Source organism: Bolinopsis microptera, chromosome 1 (genome assembly GCF_026151205.1).
Source record: "Bolinopsis microptera isolate Bmic1 chromosome 1, MBARI_Bmic_1.0, whole genome shotgun sequence".
NCBI lineage: Eukaryota > Metazoa > Ctenophora > Tentaculata > Lobata > Bolinopsidae > Bolinopsis > Bolinopsis microptera.
The window spans coordinates 22,946,794-22,970,870 of NC_087072.1; the positions used below are offsets into that span (position 1 = coordinate 22,946,794).

General features: G+C 37.7%; 3 protein-coding genes across 3 annotated transcripts in view; 1 reads left to right on the top strand and 2 right to left on the bottom strand.

Annotated features, from left to right (window-relative positions):
* The window catches only part of LOC134825041 (uncharacterized), an 852,482-nt gene that overhangs the window by 312,141 nt on the left and 516,264 nt on the right, over positions 1–24,077 (bottom strand). The window lies entirely within an intron of this gene.
* LOC134824991 (uncharacterized) overlaps positions 1–24,077 on the top strand; it is a 43,605-nt gene that overhangs the window by 15,764 nt on the left and 3,764 nt on the right. The window contains exons 2-6 of the mRNA XM_063837037.1: positions 19,654–19,703; positions 22,666–22,809; positions 23,046–23,206; positions 23,629–23,818; positions 23,940–24,045. Of these exons, the coding sequence (XP_063693107.1) occupies positions 22,666–22,809; positions 23,046–23,206; positions 23,629–23,818; positions 23,940–24,045 (601 nt within the window). The 5' untranslated portion in view covers positions 19,654–19,703. The remainder of the gene's footprint in view (positions 1–19,653; positions 19,704–22,665; positions 22,810–23,045; positions 23,207–23,628; positions 23,819–23,939; positions 24,046–24,077) is intronic.
* On the bottom strand, positions 14,555–15,724 carry LOC134825895 (uncharacterized). The gene has a single exon (XM_063838094.1). The coding sequence runs from the start codon at positions 15,722–15,724 to the stop codon at positions 14,555–14,557; it is 1,170 nt and encodes a 389-aa protein (XP_063694164.1).

The window sequence follows — 24,077 nt, forward strand, 5'->3', positions numbered from 1 at the left end:
TGAGAAGCTACAGTTCTAATTCTTTCGGGACAAACGTAATTCGAATTGCCAAACACAATTCAATAACATTTAGCTTGATCCGACTATCCAAACTATCAAATAAATGTGAAAATGAACCTCCATTTGAAAAAAATGAACACGAATATTTTTCGAGTTGACAAATTCCTCGAACCAGTGGTGGTACTAAGTCATACCAGAAGGAAGTATTTAAATTGGGCACTCAGTGACTGAGCTATAAAGGCCAACGTATGGGTACTGACTTTTGGCCCACCCTGTATATTCCAATAAAATTTTAGTTTTGTGTTATAATTATATGACTTTTATGCGATATTTAAGTTACAGCTGCTCGCAATACATTATTGCTTAAAAATTGTTAAATATATGCTCGCTATACGCTTAATTTTAGATACCGTATGTATATATACATATCAGCTCATAATACCAAATAACAATAATAAATAAATTAAAAGCATTGAAGAGGTCCAAAACCAATTCAAGCATGACACAAAGTTGAATACATTTTCATCGGAAGCTGCAAGCTTATTAACGTTTGATTCTGTACGTTCATGATCCGTTATTATGCATTCACCTTCAGGCGGTGTCGACGGATCATGCGAAGAGGGTTTTTGACAGGCTGTATCATATTTTACCTTTAAGTTATTATATTCATAGACATGTCTGAGTGGTTATGTTTTGTTGTTTCACACACACTCATTCCCTTAGCATGTAAATACAACAAGGATGTAAATATAGAGGATTCAGGTGAACTGAACGAGAGCTAACCCTGAAGGGCAGGTAGTGTAATGTTTAGCTTATTTTGGTTTCTATGTAGTAGTTTCAGTTTCTTTGTAGTAGTTCCTTTAGTCCTAGGTTTGTAGTTTTGGGGTTACTACTTTCTAACATACTTTCTTATATTTACAGGGTTGTTTTTAGTTCTAGTGAGTGTCTGCTGCTGTAAGAGTGAAAGCCAGACAAGTCAAGTTCCAGTGTGTGTGTGTGTCACGGGGACCACACAGAAGAACCTAAAGAGAAGATCTAGTGTTTGTGAGTAAGGGAATATCACAACACGTTCACATCACTTCTGGGGAAGTGATAGAAGAATTAGTTTCTAAGAAGTTAGAAGAAGTTAGAAGAAGTAGTTTATTATAAGAAGTTTGAACTGTTATTAAGAAGGATTTACAGTTTTGGGAAGATTTGTTTGTAATCACATTACCACACCACTCACGAGGTTAAGTGAGTGAGAGTTGTGTTTGAGGTCTGTGTAGAGTGACGTGCAGTGATAGTGAGTGCAGCGTTAGTGTGCTAACCCATTACCCATTTGTTAACAATTCATTTACTAACCTATTTAACCAATTGTTACCAATTTAGTTACTAACCCAAATTACAACTTGTTTTACTTTGTCTCCCGTGATTGATCAGAATACACAATTAACAGTGGTAGCAGAAAGGAACGATTAGATCAATCATGGGGGAAGACAAAGTCCCTAGGTTAACAGATACAACGTGTTATGGGGATTGGAAGAGAAGGGTTACTGTATGGGAAGTCTCAACGAGCACAACTAAGAACAAGAGAGCAGCTACCCTTATAACGTGTATGAGCGGTAGACCAGAGCAGGCTGCTATCCAACTCAAAATCGACGATTTGAAAGGAGAAGATGGAGTAAAGAAACTGATAGCAGAAATGGACAAACTGTTCCTACCAGACAATACCCAGCAAGTGTTTAACGCTTTGGATGCTTTTTTGGAGTATAAAAGACCAGCTGATCTATCTATGGAAGACTACTGCAGGGAGTTTCACTACAAGAAGAAAATAGCAGAACAGATGAGCGACAAGACAGACATGTTTGATGATGGTGTCCTTGGCTATTTCCTACTCAAGAACAGTGGTCTTGAACAGAACAGTATGACCTTAATTAGAGCTACAGTGACGAAGCTCGAGCTCAGTTTGGTGGAAGGAGCTTTGAAGAGAACGTTTGGAACAGGACTATCAGGTACGCTGATGGGTTCTTCGGGACTGGGAACATCAGCTATGTCGATTAAACAAGAAGTGATGTACAATCGACACTCTTCAAGCGAGACTGATCAGTCAGGGGACTGTTCCTCAAGAAATGCATCTACATCGCTCACTAGTTCAGATGAGGCAGAGAACGAGACCTTCTACAACAAAGACTCAAAATCGTATGGAAACAGAGGATCATACCATGGTTATAAGGCAGGAAACAGTTTCAGCTCAAGAGGTAACTACAGAGGTAACTACAGCGGTGACTACAGAGGCAGAGGTAATTACCAAGGGAACTACAGCAACAGAGGAGGCAGATACGGCAGCAGAGGGGGTTCCAACTTCAGGGGAAGAGGAAAGTACAGTGTCCAGAACAACCAGCAGAACAACAGGAAGGATCAGAACTTTGTTTGTTTCTGGTGCGGGGGTGAAGGACATAAGATTGCAGACTGTCCCAAGAGACTAGCTGAGAAGTCTACGCAATACTTCCAGTCCTTGCTAACGTCCAAAACAGTGAGACTTTCTTGTGCCATAAGACCTACAACGGTGCCTTGTTGGATTCAGGCGCTAGTGCTACAGTTTGTGGGGAACAGTGGATGACGAAGTTTGAGTATTCACTGACGACTAGGGAGAAGAAACTGGTGCAAGAAGAGCCGTGTCATCAAGTGTTCAGATTTGGTGACAGTGACCCCATCATATGTACGACGAGGAAGAACATACCCATAACCATCTGTGGGAATGATATCATGCTATGGACATACGTTGTGGAGAGTGACGTACCTTACTCTTGTCCAGAACAACTATGTCAAAGATGGGCTGTCAGATAGATTTCCAGAGGAGCGAAATCAAGGTATTTGGACGGACAAAGAAGCTTGTTATAACAGATTCTGGTCACATGATTATCCCCTTCGAAGCCAGAAAAGTGATCAAGTGTGATGAACCAGAACCAAGCCCAAAGACTAAGCCAGCTTCAACTGATCAAGCATCATACATTGTAGATTTGGAGAATAGTAAAAAGACGGCAGAACATCTACACAAGTATTTTGCCCACGGATCTGCTAACAAGATCAAAGAAGTTGTGTTAGAGTCAAGCTTGGAGAAGAAGAGCGAAGTGTGCAAAGAGCTTGATCTTATAGAAAAATCTTGTGATCAATGCCTGAGACACAAGAGTAAGAAGATACCGCATAGAAAAGTTGCTCTACCTGCAGGGAAAGCTTTCAACGAAAGAGTTGCGATGGATCTAAAGATGCTTGAGTCTGGGGATACTATTTTGCACATGATCGATTGTGTAACCCGATATGCAATGGCGATCAGTGTAAAGAGCAAAACAGCTACTGAAATACTGGAGAAAATATTCAGAGTCTGGATCTCAGTATTTGGAAGACCTGGTCAGTTCTTAACTGACAACGGAGGAGAGTTTGTCAATCAAGAGTTTAACGAGATGTGCCAACTACTTGACATCGTTATCTCCACTAGTCCTGCAGAATCACCTTTCTGTAACGGTATGGTTGAGCGCCATAATGGCATCCTGGGAAAGATGATAGACTCAACTATGGGAGACACAGGATGTAGCTTGGAAACTGCGATTTCCTGGTCTGTAAATGCCAAGAACACACTGACTAACGTGCAAGGATTCTCCCCAAGTCAGCTAGTGTTCGGCTACAATCCTAGCAACAGCAGCTTACTTGATGAAAGACTGAAGCTATCAGTCCTTAAGACTGAAACTACAAGCAAGTTGGTAGCTAATATGATAAACGCCAGGGATACAGCAAGAAAGAAGTTTGTACAACTTGAGAACACCAGCACCATCAAGAAAGCTCTTACTGAACGTGTGTATGCAGGGAGGAATAAACAGTATAAGAATGGAGATAATGTTTATTTCAAACGTGAGAAAAGCAAGTCATGGCAAGGACCTGCTGTGGTAGTTGGACAGATTGACAACATAATTGTTATCAAGCATGGGGGACTGCTATATCGTGTCCATCCTTGCAAGATAATAGAGAAGCACGAGGCTGACAGTCAGATTAATGGGGATGCAGAAGAAGGAAAATCTGATCAGTTGGAGGAGCCTGACACAGCAGCTGTCAAACGAATGCTATCAACACTGGATAGTGATGCAGATCCAGATTCTGATAGCAACTACGACATCCTTGAACCCAGTGACTTGGTTCAAGAGCTGGAAGAAGACGAGATTCAAAGACCCTCGGAAGAACAGAGTCAGGTGGGAGTTGGAGGACAAAAACCCTCTGAAAAGCAGAATCAGACGGGAGTTGGAGTTCCCAGAATGAGCCAGAACGCTGCTAAGCCTAATACAGGAAGTACACCTTCGCAATCCAGCGGATGGAAGCCTGTGCCAACTTCTAACGGAAAGTTGAAACTGAAGAAAGATGATGTGATACGGTACAAGAATAGTAATGAAGAAGAATGGAAAAATGGTATCATCATCGGCAGAGCTGGTAAGGCTACTGGGAAGATGAAGAACGAGTTTAACATCTTGACAGAAGATATAGAAGACCCAGAACCCATACTGCTTGATAAAGTTGAGGTTGAGGTACAAGGTACCTACCACCTTGTAACGGATGTTGAAAAGGACGACCCAGCTCTCATCAAGGCTAAAGAGGAGGAGATCAAGAGATTTCAAGAATTCGACGTGTTTGTTGAAGTTAAAGACCATGGACAAACCAGTGTAACGTCTAGGTGGGTCATAACTTCAAAAGGAGATGGAAAGTACAAGGCAAGACTAGTTGCCAGAGGATTCCAAGAAGAACTTAACGGACAGTCCGATGCTCCGACTGTGAATAAAATTAGTAAGAGGCTCATGTTCACAGTTGCTGCATGCCGAAAATGGGAAGTAAAGAGTTTAGATGTAACAAGTGCTTTTCTCCAAGCAGATGAACTCGACAGGGAGATTTTTGTCAAACCACCAACTGACATAAGGAGAAAAGGCATTGTTTGGAAGCTAAAGAAACCACTTTACGGTTTGGGTGATAGTGCTAGAAGATGGTATCTAACTTTAAGAGATAGACTCATAGAGGCTGGATGTGTTATCTCAGTTCTAGATCAGTCAGTATTCAGGTACTATGATGAGAGGAATAGTTTGTGTGGTATCATAGTAACCCACGTTGATGATCTACTGTATGCTGGGAACACCAAGTTCCAGAGAGAGATTATGAGAAAAGTACTGTCATCCTTCAAGATATCAAGAATGAACGGAAAAGATTTCACATACCTTGGATGGTCAATAACTCAAGAAGATGGTTACATATCTGTGAATCAGCGAGAATACTGCAAGTCCATTGAACCTGTAACTGTCAACTCAAAATCGCCTAAAGACAGTGAGCGTTTCTTGAATGATTCAGAGAAGACCAAATATCAAGAAACATTGGGGAAGTTGTTATGGCTAAGTAGTCAAACCAGACCTGACCTCAGCTATGACACGATGGAACTGTCGACCTACACAAGTTCAGCTAAAGTCAAACACCTCAGTATTCTTAACAAGGTCGTTAAGAAAGTTAACTATGGACCCCAAGAGATCAAATATACCGAAATGGATATTGATCAAGGTGAACTGCAAGTAATATTCTACTCAGATGCCAGTTTGGGTAACCTGCCCAACAAGATAGACAGTGGGAGAGGCTATCTAGTCTTTATATCTGATGGAAGGCGAGCTTCACTTGTTGCCTGGTCTAGTAACAAGATCAAGAGGGTAGTTCACTCTGTGTTTGGAGCAGAAACTTTGGGATGTGTAGATGGTTGTTCAGCAGCCATTTATGTCAGACAACTGATATCAGAGATACTCTACGATGATCCTACAAAGGCAGTCATACCTATTGTTGGATATGTGGATTCCAATCAGCTTTACCAACAGGTTACATCTACAAAACAGTGTCTAGACATGAGAATGAGGCTAGACATAGCTGGTATCAGACAGACAGTGAAATCAGGAGAAGTTCAAGCTATCAAGTGGATTCCTACTAAAGAGATGCTTGCTGATTGTCTCACAAAGAAGAACGCAGACTGCAGTAAACTGAAGATCACTCTTGAGAGAGGAAGATTCTGTTGATTATTTTGTTGAACTACTGAAGATATGGAGGAAGTTTTGTATTAAAAATGTATGATTTTCAATGTTTTATCTGATATATTTTGTTGTAATGCTCAAATTATTTACCAATTTCTTACGTGTCATATGTATTTTGTTAAATTATTACCAGTATAACGACTTTTTACCTACTATTATGTGACCTTGTAAGAGATATTTACTTTTAAAAGTTGTATTTTGCGGTACAGACTACCGTGTATTGTAGTTGTAATATCAGTCTTTAACGACGTTTTAACGGATTTATATTTGTAATGACACTTTTAACTTTGTATTATGTAACTTTTATTTAACTTTTACGATGATATTATGATGATGAGATTAGTGTTCATGATTTTTTTTACTCTAGAATATTCGATTGTAATTCATATTTCGATAATTACCTACTTTTATTACCCTAACATAACTTTACAGGAAACAATAAAACACCTTTTATTTCAGAATCTGTACGGAGTCTTGTTCGTCTAGTCGGTTAATTCGGTCAGTTATGTCATTAGTTTTTAACACTACTAATACTAATAAACTAATACACATCATTTCATCACAATATTTGTAACTTTTAAATATCATCTTTTAACTTGATTATTTTTAATCTTTTAAACATAAAATTTTTGGGTTGGTAACATTGTAAATTTTTTGAATCTTGCTATTGAATACTGAACAGAATTCAAATAGAGCAGCTAAGTTGTTTATAAGGCGGAGACACTTTGTCTGGTCGCCAGCGGGGTCGTACCACGATCGTTAGCTGCAGTGTATGCCTGAAATAGAGTTCTGATTAGTATCTTGACACAAGTATCACGTGATCTAGTTTTGGGATGTTTCTCGTGTTACGTTTTTTAGTGATCGCTTGACAGGGTTTTGTCAGCATGTTTAACTTGCGAGGAGCTTGACAGCGGTGTCAAGTGATGTGATCCTTAGAGCTTGTTAGTTTGGGAGCGTATTTTAAGATTTTAGTATTGATAATGTCTTAGTTTCTAGTCTTTCTGTGAAGGAAACATGTTCTTGAGGCGTGTTTGGCAGGCTATTTACCCCGAAATAATAACTCGTGGTATGGGACGCGAGATTTCGTGGGCACTAGCTTGTCGCGGCCGCTGGAAAATGTTTTCTCAGAGAAGATTTTGAGTACTTGTCGTAGCGCGCAGGAACCTTCTTGTGTGAAGTAGACCTAATTTTATGTCATTTTCGTTTTAATTTTTACGCGCGCACGAAGCGCTAGTTTTAGTCTTTTCAAAACTTTAAAATAGGGGGAGTATCATATTTTACCTTTAAGTTATTATATTCATAGACATGTCTGAGTGGTTATGTTTTGTTGTTTCACACACACTCATTCCCTTAGCATGTAAATACAACAAGGATGTAAATATAGAGGATTCAGGTGAACGGAACGAGAGCTAACCCTGAAGGGCAGGTAGTGTAATGTTTAGCTTATTTTGGTTTCTATGTAGTAGTTTCAGTTTCTTTGTAGTAGTTCCTTTAGTCCTAGGTTTGTAGTTTTGGGGTTACTACTTTCTAACATACTTTCTTATATTTACAGGGTTGTTTTTAGTTCTAGTGAGTGTCTGCTGCTGTAAGAGTGAAAGCCAGACAAGTCAAGTTCCAGTGTGTGTGTGTGTCACGGGGACCACACAGAAGAACCTAAAGAGAAGATCTAGTGTTTGTGAGTAAGGGAATATCACAACACGTTCACATCACTTCTGGGGAAGTGATAGAAGAATTAGTTTCTAAGAAGTTAGAAGAAGTTAGAAGAAGTAGTTTATAAGAAGTTTGAACTGTTATTAAGAAGGATTTACAGTTTTGGGAAGATTTGTTTGTAATCACATTACCACACCACTCACGAGGTTAAGTGAGTGAGAGTTGTGTTTGAGGTCTGTGTAGAGTGACGTGCAGTGATAGTGAGTGCAGCGTTAGTGTGCTAACCCATTACCAATTTGTTAACAATTCATTTACTAACCTATTTAACCAATTGTTACCAATTTAGTTACTAACCCAAATTACAACTTGTTTTACTTTGTCTCCCGTGATTGATCAGAATACACAATTAACAGGCTGTGCCCTTACCATAATTAAACTGAACCATTGCCTGATACGATGTAAACAAGAGTGTTGGATAGGTGAGCCGCGCAAGCGCTCGCGCATTTGTGTCGCTCTGACAAATAGCACTTGAATAATTTAGCTACCAAGACGTAAATCGCGCGTTACGTAAAGTATTATTTTTCCCTTCGGATAAAGTGAACGTTACACCCGCGTGTAACCTGCTTTAATGTTTTGTGTGCATGTGTGGTGGAGTGAGTGTATAATGTAATGATTGAATGAATCTTTTTTCTTTCAAATTGATTTTTCAAAATGAAAGTGATTGTGCAACCATTCTTGTTTTAGGTCCATCTTTGGTATTTTCAATTCCAAAGTTTACCAAGGTACTTCTATAATAAATATATAAATTCGTTTTGTGAAGAGAGATGAAATATAATTTTCATGGAGACCACTCAAGGGCCAAGTTTCACCTTTGAGCAATGTCTCCTCATTTGACCCAATGATCGGAGGGAGCTAAATGAGGGGCTCTGGCATAATATCAAGAATCTTCTAAGGACACCCCTTCAGTACATGATCTACATTGTACTGTATCGTAAAGCAGGGAATTTAAGCATTGAGCATGGAACATTTGTGCAGAACGGCCTAAACTGGAATCATAATTTGAAAAGCCTCGATCTTGATTACACACTACACAGGTCTCAATATTTTGATTCACAAATATATTCAATTCATATTTGGAAAGATTTTGTATCAGAAAAGATGGTTAAAAACGTACATTTAAGAATACAATCCGATCCTTTGAATCATGAACATACTCAGTTCATGTTCTGGTATGAACTAAAATTAGAGCACGGTAATTTTTAAAATGTAGGTCTGTAATCATTTAGAACGAAATTAATAATGACTATCTATAATAATTAATAATTACAACTTTTATAAACCGCCTTATAGCTAAATCATATAACTCGATATAATTTAATCCTGGAGATAAACTCCATTGCTTTCTAAAGCGGCTCTTACATTAACTGAGCTTAGTTTAATTGAAAATTAGACATGACAAGTTCATTTTACTTATGTAAATGCAAAATCAATCAAATGCTAGAGAAAAGAAGTATGTTTTAAGTTTGGTCTTGAAAGATGTAACTGACTCAGCTGATCTTATGTCGTATGGCAAGGAATTAAATACTTTAACTGCACAGTGACTAAAAGCTTTCTCTGTGTTTACATAGTTAGGAGAGGGCGGAAAACTAAGGTAAAAATAATCATTATCAAGACGTACATTTTTAAAACTTTGCTGCCTAGGAGATATCAACTCTTTTAAGTAAGGAGGAGCTATATTATTTAAACACTTGTAGGCAAGTAGGGCAATCTTAAAATCTATTCTAAATCTAACTGGTAGAAAATGAACTTTCTTAAGTAGTGGAGTAGTGTGTGCCTTTCTTCCTCTCCCGAAAATAAATCTTACAGCAGAATTTTGCACCTTCTGTAAACGACTTAAATCATAAGAGCTCAGTCCAAAATATACGCTATTGCAATAATCAATTCTAGAGAGTACTAGAGCATGAACAAGCTGAATCTTAAGGTTAAAAGACAGTTTTGATGCAATAAACCACAAATTTCTGATCTGAATATTACATGCTTGAACCACTGACGTAATCTGATCACTCATTGAAAGATAACTGTCCAAATACAGCCCAAGACTCTTCACAGTTCCACTAACAACATGTGGCTCTTGATCCTTAACAATCTGTAGAGAGGCTGGAATATTTTTTGAGTCAAATTTAGAGGATATAACGATGACTTCAGTCTTAGAAGAATTCAGTTGAAGGAAATTGTTTGTCATCCATTTCTTGATATCAGACATACAGTGTTCCATATTGTGCTCTAGCTGTGATGGGTCATCAGAATCAAGAGTGAAATACAGCTGGGTGTCATCAGCATACAAATGAATACAGCACCCATGCATACTTGCAATGTTCTCAAGATCTTTGGTGTACAATATGAATAGCAGGGGGCCAAGGATTGAACCTTGTGGCACACCTATCTCAAGAACAGTTGATGAGGAAGACGAATCCTGGACTTTGACACAAAATGAACGGTTAGCCAAGTAGGACCTGATCCATGTAAGAGCAATGCCTGTAATGCCATAAGCAGATCTTAGCTTCTTGATTAATCTTGGGTGATTGACAGTATCAAAGGCAGCACTCAAATCTAGAAGTAAAAGAACAACTTTAGTTTTCTTGTCAATAGTTATCAAGATGTCGTTATGGATTCTGGTTGTTGCAGTTTCACAGCTATGAAACTTCCTATAGCCGGACTGAACTTTAGAAAGCAAGTTGTTATCCTCAAGATAACTGGTTAGCTGTATAGATACACACTTCTCAATGATTTTTGACAAGAATGAGAGATTGCTAATAGGCCTATAGTTAGATAGAGATTCACCGTCAAGGCCACGTTTCTTCAAACTTGGACGAATGAGAGCCTCCTTAAGTTTTATAGGAAACTCACCTTTAACTAATGATTCATTGACTATAAATGAGATCAGAGGAAGGAGTTCTGGGAGACACTTGATGAGAATCTTTGTAGGTATGGGGTCAAGATCACAGAATTTGTTGGACATATTCTTTATGATGCTTACTAGTTCCTCATCAGACACATGACGGAATTGTACTATCTTTGGGCTATTAGAAAGAGGAACAGATTCATCTGAGTTAGGAGAATCTTCAAGGGATTGTTGTTCTAAATAAATGTTGTTGTATATGTTGTCGACCTTTGATTTAAAGAACTGTGCAAAGTTGTTAGCACTCTCAAGATTTGAAGAGCAAGAAGGTGTAGTAGTACTAACTTTTTCTTTATTGAGCAACTTATTAACGATGGAATAAGTCTTTTTAGCATCACCTGCACTATCTTGTAACCTTGTTTTGTAGAAGTGATCTCTTGTGGATACAATGACTGAGGATGCTCTCTCTGATGCTTTCCTGTACAGTCGTTTATAATCTGGGCAATCATGATTCTTTTGATACAGTCTCTCAATCTTTCTTCTCATTGCTTTTGCTTGTTGACAGTGTGTAGACCACCATTCAGCGTTATGATCTTTTCTTGGGATGAAAGTTTTTTCTTTAGCATGCTTGTCCAAAATACTGCTCAACTCAGACTCATAGATATCAACTGCACTATCGAGGTCATTGAAGCAATCAGTGTCACATAGTTTTGACTTAAGAATGTCCTCAACAAAAGCATCTAGGTCTATGCAAGCAATGTTTCTGTAAGTAATTGGTTCTAGAGTGCCTATGGGTGCTGGAGATACATTGCAATTAAAAGCAACAAAGTAGTGGTCAGACGATGTGCCAGAATCAGTAATGACAGGATCTAGAACTTCAATGCAATCGTGAGTAAAAGAACCATCCCTGGTAATTACAAGATCTAATATGCCCCCATCTCTGTGTGTTGCAGCTGAAATTTGTTGCACCCACCCACAAGACTTAAGTAGTGAATTAAACCTTTGTGCAACTGAATCATTTTCGTCTTCAATGTGGATATTAAAATCACCCATGATCAAGGGCTTTCCAGGTTTGTCTACTAAATCAACCAAGAGTTGCTCAAAGTCAGTTAGAAATTGGGGGATGTTAGCACTCTGAGATGTGGAGGTGCCAGAACGGTAAATTGAAACAATTCGTAGTATATCTCCAGAAGATGATTTGAAGGTACATTCACAAGACTCAAACGTTTTGAATCGCTTGCACTTCTGAGGAGTCACTTTAAGACTTTTCTTATATAGAACAGCAACACCTCCTCCCCGCCCAGCTCTTGGCTGGCTATGAATGGAATATCCAAGTTCTTTCATCTCAGAAAACTTAGCATTGTCATCTTTTCTCAGCCAAGTTTCTGTAACACAGCAAATATCCGTATCAAAGTCTTCAAGCAATTGCATGACTCCAGCAGTTTTATTGCATATGGATCTGCAATTGAACAGGGCAAAGTTCATACTCTGACATTCTGACTTAGAGTTTGTAGCTAGTTTTTTGAAGTAAGGATGTTTTGTTTATACCGATTCAATGCCTGTTGCATGATGGGACACTGCTCTGAGCTGGAATGGTGAGTGTTACAGTGAGATGAGACTCTTGGATCTTTTGACAGACTGCAATTGCGACATCTATGTCTGCTAGCTATATCCTTGCAGAAATCACACTCACACCTAAAGTGCACGCATTGCAATAGCTTCTTTCAAATTTCAAGAATCCGGGTAAAATTTTTTATTAATATCATTTTGATTCAGTACATGGCATTGTATGCACTTCAATCTTAAGATTTATGAAGCGAAGGTAGTCTCTCTCGCTGCATCAAAGCAGATATTAAACAAACTTGATGAATACCACATGAAACGTCTTAAGCAAATTAGTATATCAAAATATGTCATTGTAATTTTGCATGGCTGAAATGTAACGCTCGATTTATATATATAATAATTAATTGAATTTTCAAATAAAATAACAGATAACAATGATATACCCTAACATTATCAAAGATAAGACACTCTTACAAAAAATGTATTTCTCGTGCACGATGAATGATGAAGGATGCTTGGTAATTTCCTTCGCATTAATAACTCACTTGCATAACTTTTATTGCACTTTGTAGCAGAGTCTCCAGTCTCTGCTGCAGAGAGCCAAAGTACTAAAAAAGGTTTATATTTGATATTTAAGCAATATAGACATTCCTTGTAGCGCGATGCGTTTCTGTACCGCGCCGCGCACTCAATGAGGCTTCTCACAGCGAGATGCGCTACTGTGCCGCGCCGAGCTGAGATGAATTGACATCGTCAATTAAAGACATTCCATTTGTAAATACAGACAACTTGTACAGTTTAAATATGTTAACCTTTCATAGAATAAGATGGAAGAAATGTATCAGAATTTCTTTTTTAGGCTATTTGTCAGATCTTTAATATGTTCATTTATGTTATGTTTATGATCTAAATAAATTGGTGTGATGCGATGTGAAGCTTTTGTCTTGCGAGAGATCTTAAACAATATGTTATTAAATTCCGAGCTGCTTACATACAACATCGACTGGTTGTCAACTGAATAGCGTTTTTAAATCATATACATGTATGAGAATGAATTTTTTTGAATCAAAAACTGCTGTTCTTTACCAATTAAAGTTGTGACGGAATGAATAGTAGAAAGAAAGTATGTACGCATGATGCAATGCGGCCGGCCACCCAGGAAAAGTTACCGGCTGGTGGTGGTACTAGAGTTGGTTTAATTTAAACAGACGGCTTGACCTCGCGCGCGACAACAAGCAATATGATTTGCACGCGTGGCGTATTCCAATGTTCAAGCAGCTTCCACGTGACACAATTCAGCCAACCAGAGAACAGGAATCCGCAAAGTTAAAGTTGCAAACTTTTGATCGGCCCGAAAGGGGACTTTTCTGGAGATTTTGAGATAACTCAACAATTACGTTGTCTTGAATTTTCCTCCTGGAGAGGTAACGTTACTTTTAAAAGAGGAACATGTTACAAAAAACCGGAAGTCTCCAACTCTTTTACTTTCAAAGTTAAGCCCCATCCGGTCAGGGTTCCTGGGCAGTAAAAGTTTTTGCACTTTGAAGCAAAGCAAACATAAAAATGTACGTGGTACATTGTGCATTAAAGCAAACATATTTCAACTAAAAATTTACTCCTAGCGCGATTGACTCCTAGCTATACCAGGACGCGCATCAACAAATACTCCTTGCTTCACCTAGCCATGTGTATACGCGTAATGCGTGACACGCTTGTTTCACAAGTATAATGTACTCTCGCTTGCTACTGCAAGCGAGAGGGCTTTGGTTTGAGCAAATTCCTTGCCACCTTAGAAAATTAAAATTACTGCTCATGCTGAGAGTTTAAATGTTAAATTTGTTTGTGAAATCTTTGTACATCGTTAATTTGTAGCGCGTTGTAGCGCGATGCACTACTGGGTCGCGCCGCGCATCAAATAATTCTTCTCGCAACCAAATGAACAAAATGATAAATATCTGAAATATATCTCAAATAGATCTTAAGGCTGAGCGTGAGTTTGAGACGAATTTAGCGTTCATTTTAGACTTCACGTCTCCCGAAATAAAACTGCGAACAAAGTGAAACAAGGAACTAAGTAAACTGTAAAACCAAATTTTTGTCACGCATTGGACTTTATCAAGGTTACACTAAAGGGGGGGGGGGGGGGGGGGGTTGATCTCTGGACCAGAGAGTGTGGTAATTGGGTTAGGAAAGTAAACATACATGCGACAAAGATCAGGGTTACCATTAGGAAGGAATTTCAGCAAAATTTATAGAAAAGAGTGTACACATACATGCGAGAAAAATCGGGTTACCAATAAGATAAAATCACAACAGAAAAGTTTACAACCCTCAGATCAGCGTAGTAAAAGTGTAATAGAAATCAGTCTGTAAAACCGTTTCCACACATGTTATTGATTTTCGGTTTAGTGCGTTCTATTGCTAAGCCTTCTTTTATAAAGGTATCTAGGGTATCCTTACATTGTTCTGATATGCTAAATATGAAGTTTTCGAAGAATTTTGCTAAGTCTCTTTTTCCCGATATGGGAGTGTAGTGTGGGTCGTCTGCTCTGCGGTGTTCAGCAGCGTGGTATCCTACTGTGGTCCTGCTGTTGTTGAGTCGGAAGCTAGACTCGTGTTCGTAGATTCGACCTCTAATAGGTCGTCTTGAAGCTCCTATGTACAGATCTCCGCATTTCTTACATTTTGCTTTGTACACGTAGTGTCGGGTGGTACAGTTGAGATCTGCCTTGCAGAGTTCGCACTCGCATATCTCGTCTTTAGATGGTGTGCTGATGATGCTCCTGACAGCTTTCCCCGCCTGTGTCACTACTCTGGCGTTTATTCCCAGTTGCTTGATCGATGAGTTGACTCTCCTGGTAAAGCTCTCGTTAATGTACGGTATCTTCAGGATAAGGTCGGGTTCTGGTCGGGGTTCTCGTGGGGTCGAGCTTGTTAGTACTTCTAGTCTCTCTAGAGCTTGTAACATGTGCTTTGTCACGACTTCTTTGGGATATCCGGAGTTTACGATCAGGTGAGTTTTCAGTTTTTCGAGGTATGCCCAGCTGTCATCCTTGTATTTGCAGTTGTGAACTATCCGCCTAGTCTCCGACCTGATGATGTTTGTTTTGGTGACTAGACTACAGTGTGAGTCGTAATGCAAATATCTTCCAGAAGCCGTAGGTTTTTGGTAGTGAGTGAAGGATATTTCATTGTTCTCTTTTAGCTCAATGGTGAGATCAAGGAAAATGAGCTTTCTATCTTCTTGAAGTTCGCTGGTGAAGTTTACATAGGCCCAAACAGAGTTCAGATTGGCTTTGAATTCCTCGAAGTTTTCGGCGCTTGACTTCCAGAGTAACCAGGCGTCGTCAACGTACGTGGCAAGGCACTCCGGCTTGTGGGTACTCTTTTCTGCTGCTATATTGTAGGTGTAGTCAACGATGATTTCTGCGTAGGCGCCTGAACTATGGGACCCAGTGCCGATACCCTGTTTTTGTAGGTAGTATTTGTCGCCTGCTTTGATGTAAGTGTGGTGTAGGACAAATTCGAGCATGGAGACAATATGTGAGGGCGAAAATCCGTACAGGTTAATTCCTAATGGTAACCCTGATCTTTGTCGTATGTATGTTTATTTTCCTAACCCAATTACCACACTCTCTGGTCCAGAGATCAAACCCCCCCTTTTCAGTCTAACCTTGATAAAGTCCAATGCGTGACGAAGATTTGGTTTTACAGTTTACTTAGTTCCTTGTTTCACTTTGTTCGCAGTTTTATTTTGGGAGACGTGAAGTCTAAAATGAAAGCTAAATTCGTGAAATATATCTACAAAGTAGAGTACAATATTTAAAAAGTGTCAAACAGTATATTATATACAATAAAGTAATTCAAGTGTTGCAATTGGCAGAGCACAATACAGAGGTAACGGAAATTGTCCACTGCTACCAATATTATATTATATGAAATATCAACAATCAGATATATACAATCTGATATATACATTGTTTATGTAAAGTTTGTAGATATTTTACTGTACTATTTTATATTGTATACAATTTTACGGACGAAATGATCCCAGGGGGGACTCCCAACCCACCGCTTCGGCAGGTAGTTGATGCACCGATCAGATATATACAAAGTAGAGTAAATGATCACATTTCACATATTATCATTGTGAGTAGCCATTGTTATCCATAGCATCGGGTAGGTTGAGAATTAGAATGCACTGAAATAGGGTAAGCATGTTATCTAATCTAATCTAATGTTAGCGAATTACTGTGTGTTGATTTAGAGGTAAAGCTTGCTTACATTTATTATTAATAAGGCTTATTATTTTAACCGAATATGTCGTTTCAGAAATAACTCGATCTAGAAATGAAATTTAGAGATGGAAATGAATTTATGAGAAGAGTTGATTTTTTAGATAAGGTACTGTAACTACTAAAAAGTGAAATAGACCGCCTAAGTTTGAAGATTTTGATTGTTTCCATGAAGCAAATGGCATTAATACAAATTGTTGATTGAAAGAGATCGATTCTCCTTGAAGAGTGGTTTTGTGGGTTCAAGCTTATAAAATTCGTGGCCCAGTGTCTGTATCTCACATAGTCTGGCCCCAGTGTCTGTAACACAAGTGCTCCTTTCATCTAAATATGTTGCCTTATCATCGAAGAGAACAAAGTGTACAGTGATTTTGAATGGTCCTAAAACTGGCGATTCTATACTTTATGGTACATCATGACTAGCTCACATTTACGCTCACGTTATACTTTCTACAGTACGGAACTAGACAATGAAGAGAAATTAGAACATAACTTATTTTATATTTCATCATATAAAGATTTCGACTAACTTGGGCTTCTAGTATCTCCTAATCCTTAATCGTTAGTGGCACCAAAATTCTCAGAGTTAGTAGTATGTTTTGTGGACTAAGTTATTGTAGAATTTCTAGCAAATAAAACATTTTGGCAAATATTCCAGTTATTCTCAGTCAGGGCAGTACTGGTTTTAACAAGTTTATTATCGGATGTTCACTTATATTTAACATGATATTTATATTCATTGTAATGGTAATAAAATTTAAATTTTGTTTTCCTTTTGCATTTACAATTGATTTTGTTATATTTTTATAGATTCCGTCACCTTTTGATTTAGAAGGATGGGGACTTAACCCAGACTCAGCCAACCGACTCCTCTATGACACCTGTCAAGCTCTTGTTTTTACTCCAAGGTCACAACTTTCTATCTAAGATAATAATTTATCTCTAGAGGTAGCTCAAGTGAGCCGTGTTGCATTTAAGCTGTTAGTTTATAGCTGCATAGATAACCACAACAATGCTCTACAAGATGCACACTTGTAATTATTATAGGTGTGATTGTCATGATGACCACACCTACAAACAGTGACATTTTCAAAATGCGCTTGAATACCTGATCCTGAATACCCGCTCTAGGGGAGATTAAGAAAGCAGACAAAATTCAAATGCTAGCATTTCCCTTTTTATTCATCACAAGTTGATTTTAAACGGTACTATCTCTAATAGTTTATCATGTATGCACTATGTTGTTGTGTTGATTGCAATGATGTTTTTTAGAAGATTAATTAAAATCATTCCCTTTGAAGCATAATTACAGTTACCAATTTAAAGATGTATCGTTAATGCTTGCCTATCAAAATCTTTCAGCGGCATGTTACTTGGTAGTCATGCACTTCATTTAGACTTTGGCACTTTTAGAATAAAATTGTGGTATTAGTGTCCTGAATCAATAGGATGTGTGATCATGTACAAGTTACTTGTACTTGGAGTGGCCTGGACCAATGAACTCCTGTTCGTGTCGTATCATGTTGTGTGATCATGTTGGAATTTAATTAGCAAATTAATCACAATACACGTTAAAATATGATTCACTTTGCACCTCACTTTTTGTTTCATTAAAAATCTCATAGAATCAAAAAAGGACAAGAACATAGGACATTGACAGGCATAAGCAGATTTTTTTGACAGGTAAATTTGGTCCTGCCTTTTTCAGAACAAGTTCCAATTCTGTTTGTTGAGCTATAGATGTGATTTGATCAGACAATTATTTTTGTCCTTTGAGGAAGTAAAAAACTTATTCGAGAAACTCATAAGAGTTTAGTATCCTGTTGTTTCTTGGTACATTTTTATTACACTGTTTCTCGATACTTGTATACCAGCTAACTAAGATGTACCTTCCCACTTCCCAGTCATTGATAATTTCTATATCAATTTATCATAGACTGCTAATGGCCCGACCTAAATTGTGTGTTCTAATTTCCCTTTGTTTCCGCTAATTTCCCATTATCTCATAGAATCCAAGAAGGACAAGGATATCAGTAGACGTTAGCGGACATGTCAATGCCTAAATAAAAGTAATGGTTTTTATAAATAGTATTCCATATGAATAATACAATGCCTTATTAATTCCATATGAATGATACAATGTCTTACTAAGTCAAATCGTTAACACTTTCTGTAATTTCAGTTAACCACAACTACCTTCCGGAAATAAGAATAAACCTTTTTAGATCAATGACACAAGGCACACCTTGAGGAGAATAAAATGCTCTTCCGAAGTACTCAACGTTTGACTGAAACTTATATCCGCCAAAGGCTATTCAATTGCCAGTATCTAAGTTATGCAAGTCGAGGAAACTTCAAAGACGGAGTAAGATATGGGAAATATGGTCCTGTAGGTTCCGACAAAAAGACAGAAGAGGAGAAAATCCACAGTGCCCAGCACTTCGTTAAGTTTAAGAGAAATAAAATGTTGACAACCTTAATTTATTGGTCTGTGTGTCCAATAGTGTTTGGATCTGTTTTGTTGCTCAATTGGTATAAGGGTACTAAAGCCTATAAATCTGACTCTGTTTTATCATGATGGTCAACCTTAAAAGCTCCACGAATGGTTTTCAATCATTTTTTGTAAATAATTGGATCAAAATCGAAAGTTCGTTAATAAATTGTAACTCTGTACTTGAAGACAAGTACTGTAACTGCGTTATGTAAACGGTTAATGTAACTGGACTTGAGAAATAAGGACACTGGACAGCTTTAGATCTTGATTTACGTCGTAATAAGATGGGTTTTGTTTCGTTGTAAAATAGGTGATGTAAATCTATTAGCTGAAGGCTTTTGGTGATATGAAAAAATGTCCCGATAATCATTAATCATTCTTTAAAGATACTGGCTATATATACACTATTTATTTATTTTAAACGATATCTGTTGACATGTAAACTTTCGGTCAAACTTTGATTGTTTTTGATCAATTGTTGCCAGTTGATTGATATAACCCTACTTCCATGTTCTTTGAATTGTAAAATGTTCTTGTTTTTGTCGATTGTGCTTTTAACCATCATTGTATTTTATCAACCCGAACTAACTTAACTAATCTTTATACTGGATACAATCTTAATTTCGCATTATTTAGATGATATTATATTGAACTAAATAAATTTCGCTTTAGGTTGATGTAAAGTACAGCAGAAGAAAACGACTAAAGATAGATAGTATCAGGTATGTCAAATACGAAGTTAGATTCCCTGAGGCCGTTCCTATAATACGACCGTAATATTTATATCTAACCTTTGATCGTCTTCCTCCATATAATTTATATCTTGGTATGTACATATTTGTTGAAAGTCCCAGCAGGCAGCACATGAATTTTTATGTTACTTTGATCTGATTTCAGTAACTTAACCTGTAGTCATCTCTTACACATCTCTTGATTTACGTATCAATCTAGTATCGTTATTTCTTCGAAGCAAATGTGAAATGGCAGAACTGATAAAATACTGAAACTCTCACGTTCTTTGGCTTACTCTGTGTTGTTTTTTTACATTTTATGCGATCTTTAGCTCAAGATTTCAGTTCTTGTTAAACTGTTCCAAAACAAGAATTATCTCATACACAGATACTTTTAGAGTTCAATATAGTTGAATCCGATCAAATATGACCTCATTACCTCATTATTACTAGTGACCAAAAATAACTTAAGCTATTCAGGGAAATCCCTACAAAAATCTTTACTAGCACGTGCAATTTCAATAATAGAGCTAACAAAATTGAGTATGATTAATTGAACCACATTCTTGTCAAAAACAAAAGAAAACCAGTATGTAACCAATCGAGAAAATAATTTTCATTCTTCAGAAATTGATGAATTTGTTACAACATTTCGTCATAAATCTTCATTCTTCGGCATGTCCGCTTTTGACGCAACACTCCACCATGCCCATTGCCCATGTGCGATGACTTTTATAAAGGACTCCCTCGCAATATGCAAGCTTATACAGAAATACTGCACGTAATGTTTATGCTTATTGCTTATTATATGTTCAAACGACCAAATGTTCAAACGACCAAATTTATTGTAATAACTGATAAGTTGGTAGACGATCATTCGCCAAAATGGGACTAACTATTTTGGTTTTTACCCTTTACGAGTACAATAAGATCTTTCTGGTTGACATGAACGATTTCGTAAACTGATTTTCAAGATATATATCATATTATTATGATGTGTCTAATCATAAGATGGTTTAATCAAATCGTTGATTAGTTTTTGACTCTTAAGTTTAGTAAGGTGTACTCATATCAAATTATACACCTTGTGGATATGTTATCGTTCGTGACCATTCTTATATTATTCATTTCGTCCATAAATAAACCCTTCAAATACGTCAGCTAGACAAAACATATCATGATTGTGATAATATTATAAAGCACGTGTGTGGACTTTCGGTTGTGTACACTGTACGTACACGTGAACCTATCCGACCAGTCACTGAATATAAACATGAGAAAATCTATTTTTACTCCGAATCTCCTACATTCTCCCTTATCATCTGCTTAAACCATCAAACTCTAGATCCCTCACATTAGCATATACCATTAACCTAGCACAAAACCTTTGAACAAAATGTATACCCTTTTCAAAAACGGCAGGGGACATTTAGTGCAACATGCCCGTACTAACAGTATCTACTAGAGCTTGGTACAGTTGTCAGTTAATGCTGCACGCCGCGCGCAGGGCCACTTTACCAGTCATGTGAACTGTGAAGGGTGGAAATAATGCCAAACTTGGGTTTTTAGCAAAAATTTAATAAGAACAAGTTCTTGAAGGCATCTCAGAAGTGGTAGGTTGCCTTCTTTTTGACATCCTACCCATTAAACAGCCATTATTATATAAAATTTAGCAAAAAATATTTAAGCCTTAAGTTCATTGAAACTGAGTATTTATTTTTAAATGTAAGAGAAATTCTTTATTTTATCTTATATAGAAATTATCATGTATGATTATATAAATTAGGAGAGACATTTAATCAAGGGACTTTTAAAAACAGTGCAAGATGGATAGATTCCTGTCCTGAAAGACGAAAAAATACTATGGCCACTCTTGAACCAAAAATGGCCACCCTTGGAGAAGCCAAGGGTGGCAATATGGCCAGCCTTGGAGAAGCCAAGGGTGGCAATATGGCCAACCTTGACCAAAAAACCCAGCAGAAGCCTGCTAAGGAGGTATGTCAAGACTGATCCATCTGGTTTATTATTTACCCATACATTTTACATGATGATACGATACTCTGTGCTTCAAAAGCTAAGTTTGATAGAAATATCATGAAATATGTTCAGAAAAATGTTGATACTTATTGGATTAGACGTACAAAATCGAAGTTTGTCCTGTTATCTTCAACAGGAGACATATTAGGATAATATCACATTTTAGCTATCTTAGGCAAGATTACAATAAATCCACTTATTCATATTTCTTAGATATTCTGGTTACCAGTCCGGATTTGTTGACATATTTCTAGTTTCCGTTTTATAACTCCTGATTTATTGTTTTAGCAAGCTTTGTCATTGTATTTGGATCGATTCATGAAAATTATACTTAAGGAATGAGCTTAGATCGCTTTCTTCTGATATTCAACCTTCTTTATGTCACATTCAGTTAACCAATCAATAAATTGAAATTGAAACTATTACATAGCATTGATTGGGGCTCGAAAATTTGATCAAACTCGCAGCAACCTAATCTTGGAGGCATCACAGTGCTGCGCGCGACCGTTTTCAATAGAATACAGTAGTGTTAGCGCGCATTCAAGAGAATATAAAAAACGCCGTTGTCACAATTTACTGTGGCATATAGGAAATCTGGTTTGATTTGGCCGCGCATCACTCCTTTTAAGTTTTTGCTTATTATTTTTTGAAATAAATCTTTGCCTATTTTTTTACAAATACTAGATGATTATACTCTTCTCATCTGATAATTTTCACACTGATACTAATTGAAGAAATTACCAAAAAGTAGATCACCATGTGCTACGCGCGCAATGTTTAGTGCGCGTGAAGGCACAAATTTTGTTACAGTAAATGCTAACGAGAGTGAACTTTTTTATTTTTATGGTAATCCCGAGGCTTTGAGCCTTGAATTGTGGTACCTCAAATCGCCCATTTGAACAATAATTCCTTTCAGATGTCAGGCAATAGGGCAGGTTACCGGCCTGGAGCTCCTATTCCGTATAGGCCGGATCAGCCCCCTCAAAAGAGATACGGATTTCACCCAGCACAGTACCACAAAGCTCAAGCTAATGATGTGTACCTACAGTATCAGAAACAGGTCAGCCATTTTCAGACATTTGTTAATTTTATGGTTCTCCAATCGGGTTTTCTATTTCCTGCCGTTCAATTTTCCATGACGATTTGTTAAATCATGGATAGCTTAAGACCAAATGTGCCACAAATTCTTCTGTTCCGGTACGCGGAGAAAAGACCGCCAGTGACCAAGAGATTGTCCAACTTTATGTCCTTTAAAGATTGAAATTGTCTGATTATTACTAAACCACCTTCGTTCAGGTCGCCAGAGACAAGGCTGAAACTCTGAAGAAACGAAGCGAAAGAAATCTTGACGGAAAGCTTAAGATAAATAACTTGGAGCTCGTTTTCCTTACAATAAATAGCAGGAGATGGTTTGGTATCAGTCAGATAGTATCAGTTCTATTTTCTCACCGACCTAGGTTTGTGGTGCTAAACTCAGATAAAAAAGAACCTTCGTGTATTTATAATTACCTTACTCGGGAATATTATAGCGGGTTAATTCATGACTGGGAAAATTAATGACCGGGAAAAATATGGCGGAATTTTCCAAAACCCACCAAGCATCAAAATGTATTACTATTAGTTTACCTTACTCGGGAACATTATAGCGGGTTTATTTATGACTGGGAAAATTAATGACCGGGAAAAATATGTCGGAATATTCCAAAACCCACCACTTTATCCCGGTCATAATATTCCCGAGTAAGGTAGATGATAAGTTAAGACCAAATGTTCTTCCGAGAAGAATGATAAACCAAAGTGGCTTAGGTGCATTGAGGAACCGTTCCGAAATAAATGTTTTAAAGCTCAAGTTCAGCTGTGTTTAACTTGATGAAATCAGGTCGAGTGTGGTAACGAGAATGAAGATGTTAGGAATTGAGTTTTATTGCGGTAATTACGATGAGTTGAGAAGGATGAAGGAGCTGGGTGGCGTGGAAACTCACTGCTCTCGGTGCAAACTCATTAGTGAACAGGACTTGGTGAAGCTGCTCCTCTGTTTCTATCGATTTACAGCCCTTCCTCGTGGCAAGGTATTTTATTAAACCCACTTTGAGATGTTCATTTCCAGTTTTTTCTTATCTCAGTCGGTCTAAATGGTTTGTTCTAACACCGTTTACAAAAAAAAACGAGTATTGATGATTAAACTACTAGGGGAAAATAAGCACGAATGGGCTCAGCACGTATCTGGATGATATACTTCGGGAAATAGCGATGGGAAGAGTTGAACTCGGCAAAGATTTTCACGAGGACGATACTGGTGAGTTGATGGCCTCAAGGTCTCCTCTTTTA